This window comes from Urocitellus parryii, chromosome 4 (genome assembly GCF_045843805.1).
Source record: "Urocitellus parryii isolate mUroPar1 chromosome 4, mUroPar1.hap1, whole genome shotgun sequence".
Classification (NCBI taxonomy): domain Eukaryota; kingdom Metazoa; phylum Chordata; class Mammalia; order Rodentia; family Sciuridae; genus Urocitellus; species Urocitellus parryii.
Window position 1 is genome coordinate 173,140,290 of NC_135534.1, and position 12,190 is coordinate 173,152,479.

A 12,190-nucleotide genomic window follows, 5' to 3' on the forward strand; every position below is an offset into this window, starting at 1 on the left:
TATTCCCTGTGTAGTTTATATAAGCAAGGGCAGATGTTTTTATATACCGGTCTTCAGGAGAGGATTATGTTAATAGTTTACTAAAAACAAAATCAGAAACCCAGATCACTTGTTTAATAAACCATTAGATGGTTTGTCCTACAGAAAAGTATTTGTAGTTTTTATCTTTTTTAAAATAAAGAATTGGCCTAAAATTTATCACTTGACCAAACTCTAGAAACTTTTACTTTTTCCTTGCCTGTACTTTCCACATAAAAGTTACAGTGAGCTGAGAATGGTGATATATTCCTGTAATTCTAGATACTTGGGTACTGAGGCAGGAGCATCACAAGCCCCAGGCCTGCAGGAGCAACTTAGCAAGATCCTGATTCAAATTGAAGAAGGGCTTGGGTGTGTAGCACAGAGGTAGAAGAAGGTTCCTGAATTCAGTCCCCGGTACTGTAAAAAGGTTGATGAAAAGTGTGGCTTTCAGCATGCCATAACCAACTACATGGACTGTTTGTGATAATAGAACCCAAAGATACAGCTAGGAGCAGAAGGATATAGTTGTTAATGCTTCACATTCTATTTAGGAAGTTAAAATGTTCAATAGGCATATTGTCCAGAAAAGAGTTTGAGAACTTTTTTCAGTCATGCATAAGGCAATACTGTTGCAGTGGATAAAGTCCTTGTGGAATCATTAGCTAGAAACTTATTAACTAACCATTGGGAAACTGTTTCATTTCTGTTGTCATACTGTCCTTATGTGATCTCAAAACTCTACTCCCTGTTCTAATATGAAAGTAATGTGTGACACTCCTTTGAAGCCTCAGGCCACCTGGGGATCTTTAAATTTGTATTAATTTGGGATAAAGGAGAAAATGCAATTCTTCAGTTGAAGTAATCATCACACTTTCTTATGTGCCCACTAAACACGTGTGACTAGTGGCTGCTATACTGGACAGTACAACTAAAACATTTCCATTACTGCAGAAAGTTCTGTTGAGCAATGCAGTTATGAAGGGTATGATAAATTTATCCTTAAAAAAAAAAAACAGTGCTTGCCCAGTGGTAAATGGCTGTCCCTACTGAATCGGGAAGAAGTAGAAATTGATATTTCAGTGGTGTCTTCATTGGCTTCCCTGTCCAATCTTGACTGTTAGGAATTTACTGTGCTAAAGAATTTTGGATGAAGTAATTGACTCTGTTGCTCAATGTCATACCTGAGTGAAAGCTTCAAAGAAAACATTGGCACAGAAATACGTATTTGAATTATTTGTGAAATGAGCTTACTTAGCTAACCTTGAATTTGGAGGTAATATCTTTGATTGCCATATTTCTAAGATGGTATGTCTGTGTCCTTGGGCATGTTAGTCTCTGACCCAATTTTCTTCATCTGTAATTTTATCACAGTTCCACGATCACATGTGATAATATGGTAAACATTCTGTGAATAGGTGCTCAACTGATGATAGATCCTTATGAGGCTCATTTTTCATTATTCTTTACCAATTTTTATAGTGACTTCAACATAAGATAATAGCATTTTAGATGGGTTTTTAATGAGTAGTGTTTTGTTCTAGGTAAAAACGTTGTGCACCAGCTCTCAGTAACATTAGAAGACTTATATAATGGTGCAACAAGAAAACTGGCTCTGCAAAAGAATGTGATTTGTGACAAATGTGAAGGTATGATCTTTTGACATTCCTTTACATAACTGAAAATGGAGCTAAAGACTGAATAGGTAAAACTTGACAGATGTGCATTACTGTATCTGTTGCTAAACTTACACATAAATTTCTTTTAAACACTTTTAAGGCCGGGGTGGTAAGAAAGGAGCAGTAGAGTGCTGTCCCAACTGCCGAGGTACTGGAATGCAAATAAGAATTCATCAGATAGGACCTGGAATGGTTCAGCAAATTCAGTCTGTGTGCATGGAGTGCCAGGGCCATGGGGAGCGGATCAGTCCTAAAGATAGATGTAAAAGCTGCAATGGAAGGAAGATAGTTCGAGAGAAGAAGATTCTGGAAGTTCATATTGACAAAGGTGAGTTCTGATCCCTAGAGGAAGTTCCATGGCAAGTTTAATAATACTATTTTTAAAAATATACTGTTTTTATAGGTGGGGTTGTGACACAATGGTAGAGTGCTTGTCTAGCATGTGTGAGGCACTTCGTTCAATTCTCAGCACCACATGAAAATAAATGAATAAACTAAAGGTCCATCAACATCTAAAAAAAAAAAAAAAGCACTGTTTAATAATTAGGAAGATTCAGAAACCCTTCAGTGTAAAAGAGGGTCATTTTTCTGGCATAAGTGATTGAATAATGTTCCGTGCAAACTTAATTCCTGTTGCACCAGAATTCTTTGACCTTTTAAAATTAAATTACAGTTAAGCTGTGTACCCATTCTTAATATCTTTAAGAATTATTAGATTAAAAGATATGCATACTTTTAAGGATTTGGGAGGAGAGAAAGAGGTTTAAATGAAGAATGGCCTCGTTAAAATTCATCTTAAATGTTTAAATGTTCTTATTTGTCCACTTCTTAATTATTGTATTAAAATTATTGTAATTATTGTATTAAAATGCTGAATTTTTTGTTCCCTTTTTTCCTTTGAAAAACATCTCAGTGTGTTGCCCAGGTGGCATCAAACCCCTGGGCTTAAGCCATCCCCCTGCCTCAGTCTTGTGACTAATTGGCACTGTAGGTGTATGCTGCCATGCCTGTCATACTGTTCCTTTTCTTAATTGATTTGTAAGGATTTAGATGACTCGTTCTGGTTTTTTGGCTTTTTAAGTTTTATGATATCCCTCTCAGTTTCTACCTATTGGGCTCTAGGTTATAACTATGTAACTTTTTTATATTTATGCATTTTAGGATTAAACTATTTTGTCATTTTCTTAATTTTGTTGGCTTATTTTAAAATTTTAGATGTATTACAGCAGTGCATGTTCATTTTAGAAATATGTATAACCCCAGAGAAAAATTGATTATGTGTAATTCTGTGAGACAGTCAACATTATGGTATTAATCTCTTTCAGAGTGCTTTTATAAAATGAAACTAATATTGTATCTGTCAAACTGGAACTGATAATATGAGCATCTTTTCATAGTAACATATAACTCAAATTAATTAAGTAGTTACATTAAAGTTATCCTTTGTGCATCTGCAGATTCAGCCAACTTTGGGTTGAAAATATTTGGGGACTATATATTCAATACAGTATATATTCAGTACAATATTCATTGTACTGAATATGTACAGATTTTCCCCCCCCTTGTCATCGCTTCTTAAAACAATGTAATACAAAAACTATTTGCAACTTATTGTACTATGTTACAAGTAATTTAGACATAAGTAAGTGTGCAGGAAGATGTGCATAGGTTATATGCAAATGCTACATCATTTTATTGTATAAGGGACTTCAGCATCCTCAGATTTTGGTGTTTGAGGCAGATCAAGGACCAGTTAGTTTCCTGCTGGTATCAAGGTGTAACTATAGTTATATACATGTATATTATCAGGAAGAAGTAGAAATTGGTATTTCTGTGGTGTTTTAATATTGGCTTCCCTGGCCAATCAAGGTATAACTATAACTATAGTTATATATATTATTGGGAAGAAGTAGAAATTGATAAATAAATTATATATATATATATAAAGTCTATCATGTAAATTATGGTAACTGCCCTCTCACAAAAATTTTTAATTAACCAGGTAACTTTTACGTATTTTTATAAATTTGATTTACAAATTAATTTAACTGGCCCATGATGAATAGGGTTTGTGCTTTTGAGTTTTTCTCTTTGATGTCTTCTCTTAAACACAGCAATATCATAGGTGTGATGGGTTGAAATAAAGAGGGAGAAAATCAATATTGTACAAAGAAAAAAAAAACACAGCAATATATATATATATACTTAGAGCATTGATTGCAAATGATGCTATTAATGGTGTGCTCTTTACATTGAGAACAACCAAGAAAAATTAGCTGAATTTAACTGCTTTACTGATGTAACAAGACAATTACTTTGCTAGTATATAGTTTAAAGACAGATTATTAAATTTTGTCAGTACTGATCGGTATTGGTTTTAAGTCCATACTGAAGTATTTGTGGATTAATTTTGCTTCAGAATAACGTGGGGAGAACATGTGGAAGTACAATACATAAAATATTAATCATAGGTTAACCATGGAATCTTGATTAATCCATGGAAATCCGTTGCACTGTTGACTGCATTTGTATGGAGTGGATGTTTATGTATGCATACATATGCTTATTTCTAAAATGTGGAATCACTATTGCTTATGTTCAGTGACCTTGGTAATCATTAGTTCAGCAGATACTGCTACAGTGCAATCTGAAAAAACAAGATTTTCTTATATAAGTTGTTAGAGATGTTATAGCCTTTACTGAACTAAAGTATATGGGGCAGAGAGAAATAGAAGTTGAGGAGAATCTCAGTAAAAATACTGATCTTTTTAAAAATATCCTGCTGGAAAATCGTCTTTCCTGTGTTTTTTCTTTTGGGGGGGTGGTGCTGGGGATTGAACCCAGAGCTTTATGCATGTAAGGCAAGCACTCTACCAACTGACCTATATCCCCAGGCCCCTATCTGTGTTTTTGACATTGGCCACTAAACCTCCTCTCTCCTTCCCAGTTTTTTTATTGCTGTAGTATTGAAGGATCGAAACCAGAGCCTTGCATGCACGTGCCGAACAAGTGTTCTACGATCAAGCTATACCCTTAGACCCAATATTGCACATTTTAAATATTTTTAGTTTATATCTAGATACTCTTATAAATGGTACAATAGTGAAAAGAAAGTTGATTTATTACTGTTAGACTTAATATAAATAACTTGAAAAAGGTTTGTTTTAAATTTTTTTTAAGATGTTGATGGACCTTTATTTTATTCATTTATTTGTATGGGATGCTGAGAATCAAACCCAGTGCCTCACATGCTAGGCAAGTGCTCTACCACTGGGCCGTGGTGTAAGCCTCTTGGAAAAGATTCTTAAATGTTATAGTGGAAGTAATTAATGTTTATTGCCTATAATGTTTACTATCTGCCAGTTTGGTACTGGCCTAGGTATTTTGGGGGTGGGGAGCAGTTTGCACAGTTTGTTGCTTTGTACTTTTGTGTGTAACTTGATGGCCCTGTCCTCCTCCTTTTTTTTTTTTTTTTTTTTTTTTTTTTCTTAATGTGATAGCATAGGCATTTTTTACTTAAATCCTCTCAACAGCTCTAATGAGTTAGGTGTCTCTTTGGGAAAGTTGAAACTTAGAAAGGTTATGCAACTTAGTTCCCCAGAGTAGTCCAGCCACTAAATAGCAGCTCTGAGCTTTGAAGTCTTGTCTGTTTGCTTCTAGAGTTTGTTTTCTATTTGATAGCTTTCTTTAGTAGCAAACTGAACTGATTAAGAAGTCATTAGTCATTTCTCTGAAAATTTACCATCCACAAGATTTTAGCATTTGTTTTTCATGTATACACAAACAAATCTGTGTGTTTTAGAAGATTTTGCAGTTCTCACCTCAGTAATGGATGGATATTCAGCAAAAGTACATGCTGTTCTCTTGTTTTTAGGCATGAAAGATGGACAGAAGATAACATTCCATGGTGAAGGAGACCAAGAGCCAGGACTGGAACCAGGAGATATTATCATTGTATTAGATCAGAAGGACCATGCTGTTTTTACTCGGTAAATACTTAAATGACATTGTATATTTGGTTGTTTTTATTTGTTTTTATTTAAATGAGCTTCCCTAGAACGGTTATTTTATTTACCCTTAGAACTTATCCTTAGAATGTTATTTCTGGAAATCTTAATCTGAAACTTAAAAGGTGTATTTCAATTAGGAGATGTTTTCTATGAGCATGAATGGGTGCTTGAAGGGAAACATCCCTAGGCAAAATTTTACCCTCAGTCATAAGGTCATAACCCTTTCACTAGTTTTCAATCCTGAGTTAGTGATAAATTGAGTTGCTTTTAAGTGTAACTATCTAAAATCATCTCAAAAGAGAAGTTTGGGCTCAGGTGTATGTAAATTCAGGTCTACTGCTATAAAATATTTAACATTGAGTTTATGATGAACTTATGTTGAAACACAAGAAAGTTAATCGTTAACAGTGAATTATTAAATATATCCATCGATGAAACATGAGAGACTGATGATAGGATTAGGACAACATCTTCAAAGAACTGGTTTAGAATGAATTATGTGGGGTGGTGTTTCACAAATGTCTCAAAAATAATGAGAAATGCTGACGAGTTCAGGATGACATATATCAATAAGGAAATTCTTACTATTGCTTGAAATCTGTTGTCTCCATTATTTAATTTCACAGAGCCTAAATAATCTAGGACCCAGCCCAGGTCTGTTTAAATTTATACACAAGTAATGTTCTCTGTTCCTGGTGTATATTTGCTTTCTTTTTATTTATTTACTTTTTTAATTTTTTTTTTTTTTACTTCTTTAAAAATGTCTTTTAATTAGTTGTTGATGGATACAATGCCTTTATTTTACTGATTTTTATGTGGTACCAGGGATCAAATCCAGTGCCAGGCAAGTGCTCTATCATTGAGCCACAGCCCCAGCCCTGTATTTGCTTTCTTTAAACCTCATTCTTATGAGAATTTTTTCTCTTTTTAAGTGAAAGGTGAAGATGAGCATTTCCAGAGCAGATTGTGGGCTATTTTTTTAAAAAATATATTTATTTATTTTTTTTTTTTTTTAGTATTTGGTGGACACAACATCTTTGTTTGTATGTGGTGCTGAGGATCAAACCCGGGCCGCACGCATGCCAGGCGAGCGCGCTACCGCTTGAGCCACATCCCCAGCCCGAGAATTTTTTCTTTTCCAAGAAACTTTATTTTAAATGTTAAGTGGTACAGGTTACCAGAATGTGTGGAAGGATTTTAAAACCTTGTTCAGGAACTGCTGTTCCCAGTTCTTAGCTCTGTTCCATTTTTAGGGGGATTGGGAGGGGTTACTGTATGTGAACTGCATCGATTCTGTTCAAGAAGAAAGCAGCAAGGTGCATGCCTATAATCCCAGTGGCTTGGGAGCCTGAGGCAGGAGGATCACGAGTTCAAAGCCGGCCTCAGCAACAGCGAGGCACTAAGCAACTCGGTGAGACCCTGTCTCTTAAATAAAATACAAAATAGGGCTGGGGGTGTAGCTCAATGGTTGAGTGTACCTGAGTTCAATCCCTGGTACCCAAAAAAAATTTTTAAAAAGAAGAAAGCAGTTGCCCACTCTAGTACTTATAATCATTGGTAGTTTGAAAGATGTAAATATGTGCCATGTTTTCATTGATATAGACGAGGAGAAGACCTTTTCATGTGTATGGACATACAGCTGGTGGAAGCATTATGTGGCTTCCAGAAGCCAATATCTACTCTTGATAATCGAACCATAGTCATCACCTCTCATCCAGGTATGGTAACTAGATGAGTTTTTCCCTATTCTAGATTTCCTAATCTCCTAATAACTAAGAAGTAGAGGCACTGGAAGATAGCTGGTATTTTTTCTTCCTCCATTATATATCCTTCCCTGGGTTGATAAGGTCATAAACAGAAGAGACTAGGATTGTTCTGCCTCATAAATTATAATTCCTATCAGTTAGGACATTCCTTTATTGTTTTCCTTGCCATGTAAAAATATAGCCATACTTAGAACTTGACTTTGATGTTTTTAGGTCAGATTGTCAAGCATGGAGATATAAAGTGTGTGCTAAATGAAGGTATGCCAATTTATCGTAGACCATATGAAAAGGGTCGCCTAATCATCGAGTTTAAGGTAAGCTATAATACTCTAGGATATTTGAGAATGGTTAGCTTAACCATTGGTTAGAATTAACATTTTCTGAGTGCCAAATAATCTCATTTATATTCCCCCTTGCATAAAAAGATATATATTAATCTTATTGTTACTTAATAACAAGTTGGGGATGGGTTTATTTGCATCATTAAGAAAGGGATGACCTTTTTAAAGTCAAAAGAGCTTTGTTAATCTCTTAAGAAGGATTAAATGTTTCTGAGGGTGGATTCTTATGTTTTAAATATCTATTTGCTGAGTGAAGCAGTGCTAGAACCAGCGTTTTTTTGTTTTGAAGACCTGGCTTTTGCTTGTTGTATTAGCACATGCTCACCAATTCATGAGACTGTGGCAGGAGATCACAAATGCAAGCCCAGCCTGGGCAACTTAGATCTTCTGTCTCAAATTTTTCTTTAGAAGTTTGGTATATAGCTCAACACTTGGCCCAATATACACAGGGTCCTCTGTTTGATCCCAGTACAGCAAGAACAAAAGAAGACCTGACTTTTGTCAAAATTCTTAAACTGGGGTTCACAGTATTGACCTTTGGCATATTCGTTTAAAAATTATGTTTTTCTAGGGGAAATGAGTCCATGATACTTGAAGAAGCTAATAATGAAATTAAATTAACAGAAATTTCTTTTTGTAGGTAAACTTTCCTGAAAATGGCTTTCTGTCTCCTGACAAACTCTCTTTGCTGGAAAAACTCCTACCTGAGAGGAAGGAAGTGGAAGAGACTGATGAAATGGATCAGGTAGAACTGGTGGACTTTGATCCAAATCAGGAAAGACGGCGCCATTATAATGGAGAAGCATATGAGGATGATGAACATCATCCCAGAGGTGGTGTTCAGTGTCAAACCTCTTAATGGGGCCAGTGAATAATACTCACTGCAGGCATTTTATATGCAGTAGTGAATGAGTGAAGGACTATAATCATAATATGCTCACTACTTGCTATTGTTTTTGTTTTAATATTCAATTATAGTAGTGTTTTAAAAGTTAAATGAAGAATAAACGCAAATATAAAAGCTCTGACTTTGCCCTGTATGTATGATGACTTCAGTGTGCAAGAAGTTGTTTAATACCTGTAAAGACTACTTTTAAAAAAGTTCCCCTAGCATCTGTTAGGCCATACCTTGTAATTGATTTCAGCTGTGTATGTGGACAAACTTAGACTGAAAAGTATACTAGGTATATGTGTTGATTTCAGTGTATGACCCTTCATTGTTAAGCTATAAAATTAAAACTCTGTATTTAACTTGCAATCAGAAAAAGAAAACTTAATTTGTAGAGGAGTGTTGGTCTGTCTAGTTATTTGTATTAAGTGGGACTCTTGTGATGACTGCATTCTATTGCCTCAACTTACTTGAAGGTGACATAATGTATAATTTTGCTTCTGGTATCAGTGAAAGAAATGATACCTTTCAAAAGATGGGGTTTATCATTATATGCTGCTTCTTAAGGGCTTGCACTTGTAGAATTGCATTCCCTTCTATTGTGCCATCTTTTAAAAATATATATATATATACATACACATATATACAAAACTGTGTTGACCAGTCCTGGTTACATTTTTCCCTTCTCTTTGGACCATGGTAAGCCCTGGTAGTGAAATCCAGAGCTGGATAACAGAAATTAAAACGAAGAGACCTATACATGGAAAAGTAGTTTGCATGTATAATATAGGAAGGTGTTCCTTAGGTATGTTACAGACTTAAACCATTTGACTTATGCTCCAAAGTAACTGTAATTTGATGTTGGTAGTCTAGCAAATATGATGAATAGCTTTAACCGTGTGTTTAAAAGTCATCATATGTTCACATGCTTAAATCTGGATATCAGAATTTAAGCAATTCTTGAAATGTATGAATGTCTCCTTAATATACTGATTACAAAGCATTTCCAGTGTGTCACTGCAGGCTTTTTTTTTCCCCCTCAGATCATGAAAGCATTAGATTTTAATTAAGATACATAGCTTCATTTTACTTAAAATTAACAACAAAATTAATATTAAGATAATTAAATGCTTAATATTAAACATGGGTGGGGAGTGAAAGTAGAGGGTTGACTTGGTATGAATCAAGAGGAAAGGGGCATTAAAAACTTGTCAACCACTGGGGTTGAGGGTAATAATAACTTCCTGCCTTAAACATTTCCAACCTGGAAGTAGCCTGAAAGTTTCCCTCATGCACTAAAGAGGAGAAACTAAACTTGGGGTAGAAAATAATATCCAAATCTTCAATGTTGGTTTGACACTGGTTCTCAATCTTGGCTATCACTGTCGGGAGGACTTCCCAACATGATGCATACTTTACTTCATAGCAGCTTCTCAGTGGGAAAGGAAGCTCTAAAAGCACAGAAACGAGAATGCACAATACAAAAAAATGCCATTCTTGCACCTTTTATCTTTCAAAATGTGTCATCTCATCCACCTTTGGAGATCGATAGCAGGAATTTAAACACCTTTTTTTTTTTTTAATGGGAAAACCACCCTCTCTAGTCTACTGGCTTCTCAAATTTGAACATGTTTGCCAGGCCTCACTACCAATTTGATGCTGTAAGTCTGGGGTACGACCTAAGAATTTGTCTTTGAAACAAGTTGCCAGGTAACATTAAGACCAGTGTTATAGTATGAGTAAAAGCTAGTGACTACAAAGACAGGTCCAGATTCTTGCAATTCATTTATTTCCACTTACCTCACTACCTGTGGTTTGCTTGGGTAAATATTTAACAGAATGTGGAGAAACAATCCATGGTTTCTTTGCCTTAGCCTAAACTCTTGAAAATTTGAGAAAAACAGCAGAAGTAAGAAATGGAGCTCTGGAATTATCTGGTTTTCAATGTGAGCTCCATGCAAGTTGTGTCATTAAAGTATATCATGTCTGGAAATCATTTTTTTATGTATTTGTGGGGTCTTTTATCTTTTTTTAAATTTATTTAAGTAGGTATATATTACAGCAGAATACATTTCGATTCACTTTACAAACGGCAGCACAACTTTCTCTGGTTGTACACAATGTAGCTTTGCACCATATGTCCAGTCATACATATACCTAGGGTAATAATGTCTATCTCATTCTACCTTCTTTACTGTCCCCAGTGTTTTATTATTTTTTTATGTGGTGCTAAGGATTGAACCCCGTATCTCATACATGTGAGACAAGCATTCTACCACTGAGCTACATGCCCAGCCCCTTATTTGTGGGGTCTTAATAGAATCTCCCTACTGAAGTGGTTCTGAGACTTGAATAAGGCTGATTACATAGTAACAAAGAGCTTAATAAAGGCTATATTAGTGGAAGTAGTAAAGAGGATATATACCTAAAATTTCATGTCATTTAAAAACATGTTGCTTTGGAATACCTTAGGGTGGTATCTCAGATATTAAGTGGAGCATAGGACATAGGTCCTTAATCTAATGAATTTAATGCCACATATTTTTGAGTTTATGTACTAAACTCCCAGGAACCTAAACCCATATACTTAATTTCAGAATAAGTGCACATAGATCCTTGGCACCCAACTCCCTTTAGCCTCTGCCATCATACTGGTAACATGATCCCTGGCTGGAGGTTGCCCTTCAGAACAAATCCAGGGCCTCCTGCATGCTAGATGAGCATTTTACCTCCAAGCCCAACCTTAGTCCAAGGCTGTAGTTTTTAGAAAGTAAAGGAGTAGCACCACCTGATCTTCAGCCCCTAACCCCATGTAGCTGGAGTGGGCTCTCCTGCCAAAGTGGCCCAGACTCAGGTGCTGATCCCTCTTTCTCTGGAACTAGGGACACGCAAAAGAGGAAGTGTTGGAAAGTACTAAAGTTAGTCACAAGACAATAAGTGCACTACCATTTTTTAACCCTGAGTTTTGTGTGGAATAAAAGGCAAAAATATTTTCAATTTTGTTTGCTCAACATGCATTATGTTAATTTAAAAATGTAATGGCTTCTAATCCAGGCTTTGGCCTGGTCTCCCAAGACTACCAATTTGTCTAGCACTTACTTTGCTGCCTTGCCAGTTTGCCATTCCTGGAAAGGTTCTCTCTCTTTAGATGCCAAACAACTTTACTTTCAACTCTTCCTCCTGGTTGTTCTTTTATGGTCACCTCCAGAAATGTTTTCCTAACCCATCAGCATATCACTCTTTTTGTCTAGCTCTTCTTTACCATAAGGCAGAAACTAGCCTTTTTTGCACCATCCCCAGCACTTGATGCTAGGAATAGAAGTGCTCCACAAAACTCCTGGAAGAAATGAATATGTGCTGACTAGATTCTTGATTGTAAACTAGCACAAACTAAGCAATATCCAGTAGCCAGCTTGTGGAGTCAAGGACTAAATCAAAAACCTAACTTTTCAAAGGAAAGTTTTTGTAAAGAATTTTGAGCATAAGT

At 35.6% G+C, this 12,190-nt stretch overlaps 1 protein-coding gene across 1 annotated transcript; it reads left to right on the forward strand.

Moving 5' to 3' along the window:
* The first annotated feature begins 1,568 nt into the window (after nucleotides 1–1,568).
* On the forward strand, nucleotides 1,569–9,222 carry Dnaja1 (DnaJ heat shock protein family (Hsp40) member A1). The gene is made up of 6 exons (XM_077797893.1): nucleotides 1,569–1,667; nucleotides 1,798–2,025; nucleotides 5,572–5,686; nucleotides 7,310–7,425; nucleotides 7,687–7,787; nucleotides 8,455–9,222. Exons 2-6 carry the CDS (start codon nucleotides 1,854–1,856, stop codon nucleotides 8,671–8,673), a joined length of 723 nt encoding a protein of 240 aa, XP_077654019.1. The 5' UTR covers nucleotides 1,569–1,667; nucleotides 1,798–1,853; the 3' UTR covers nucleotides 8,674–9,222.
* Nucleotides 9,223–12,190: the final 2,968 nt, after the last annotated feature.

Coding starts and splice junctions, on each gene's coding strand:
- Dnaja1 (XM_077797893.1), top strand. CDS start 1,854: ATGCAAATAAGAATTCATCAGATAGGACCTGGAATGGTTCAGCAAATT. Junction 7,426..7,686: donor AGTCATCACCTCTCATCCAG/GTATGGTAACTA, acceptor TGATGTTTTTAG/GTCAGATTGTCAAGCATGGA. Junction 7,788..8,454: donor GCCTAATCATCGAGTTTAAG/GTAAGCTATAAT, acceptor TTCTTTTTGTAG/GTAAACTTTCCTGAAAATGG.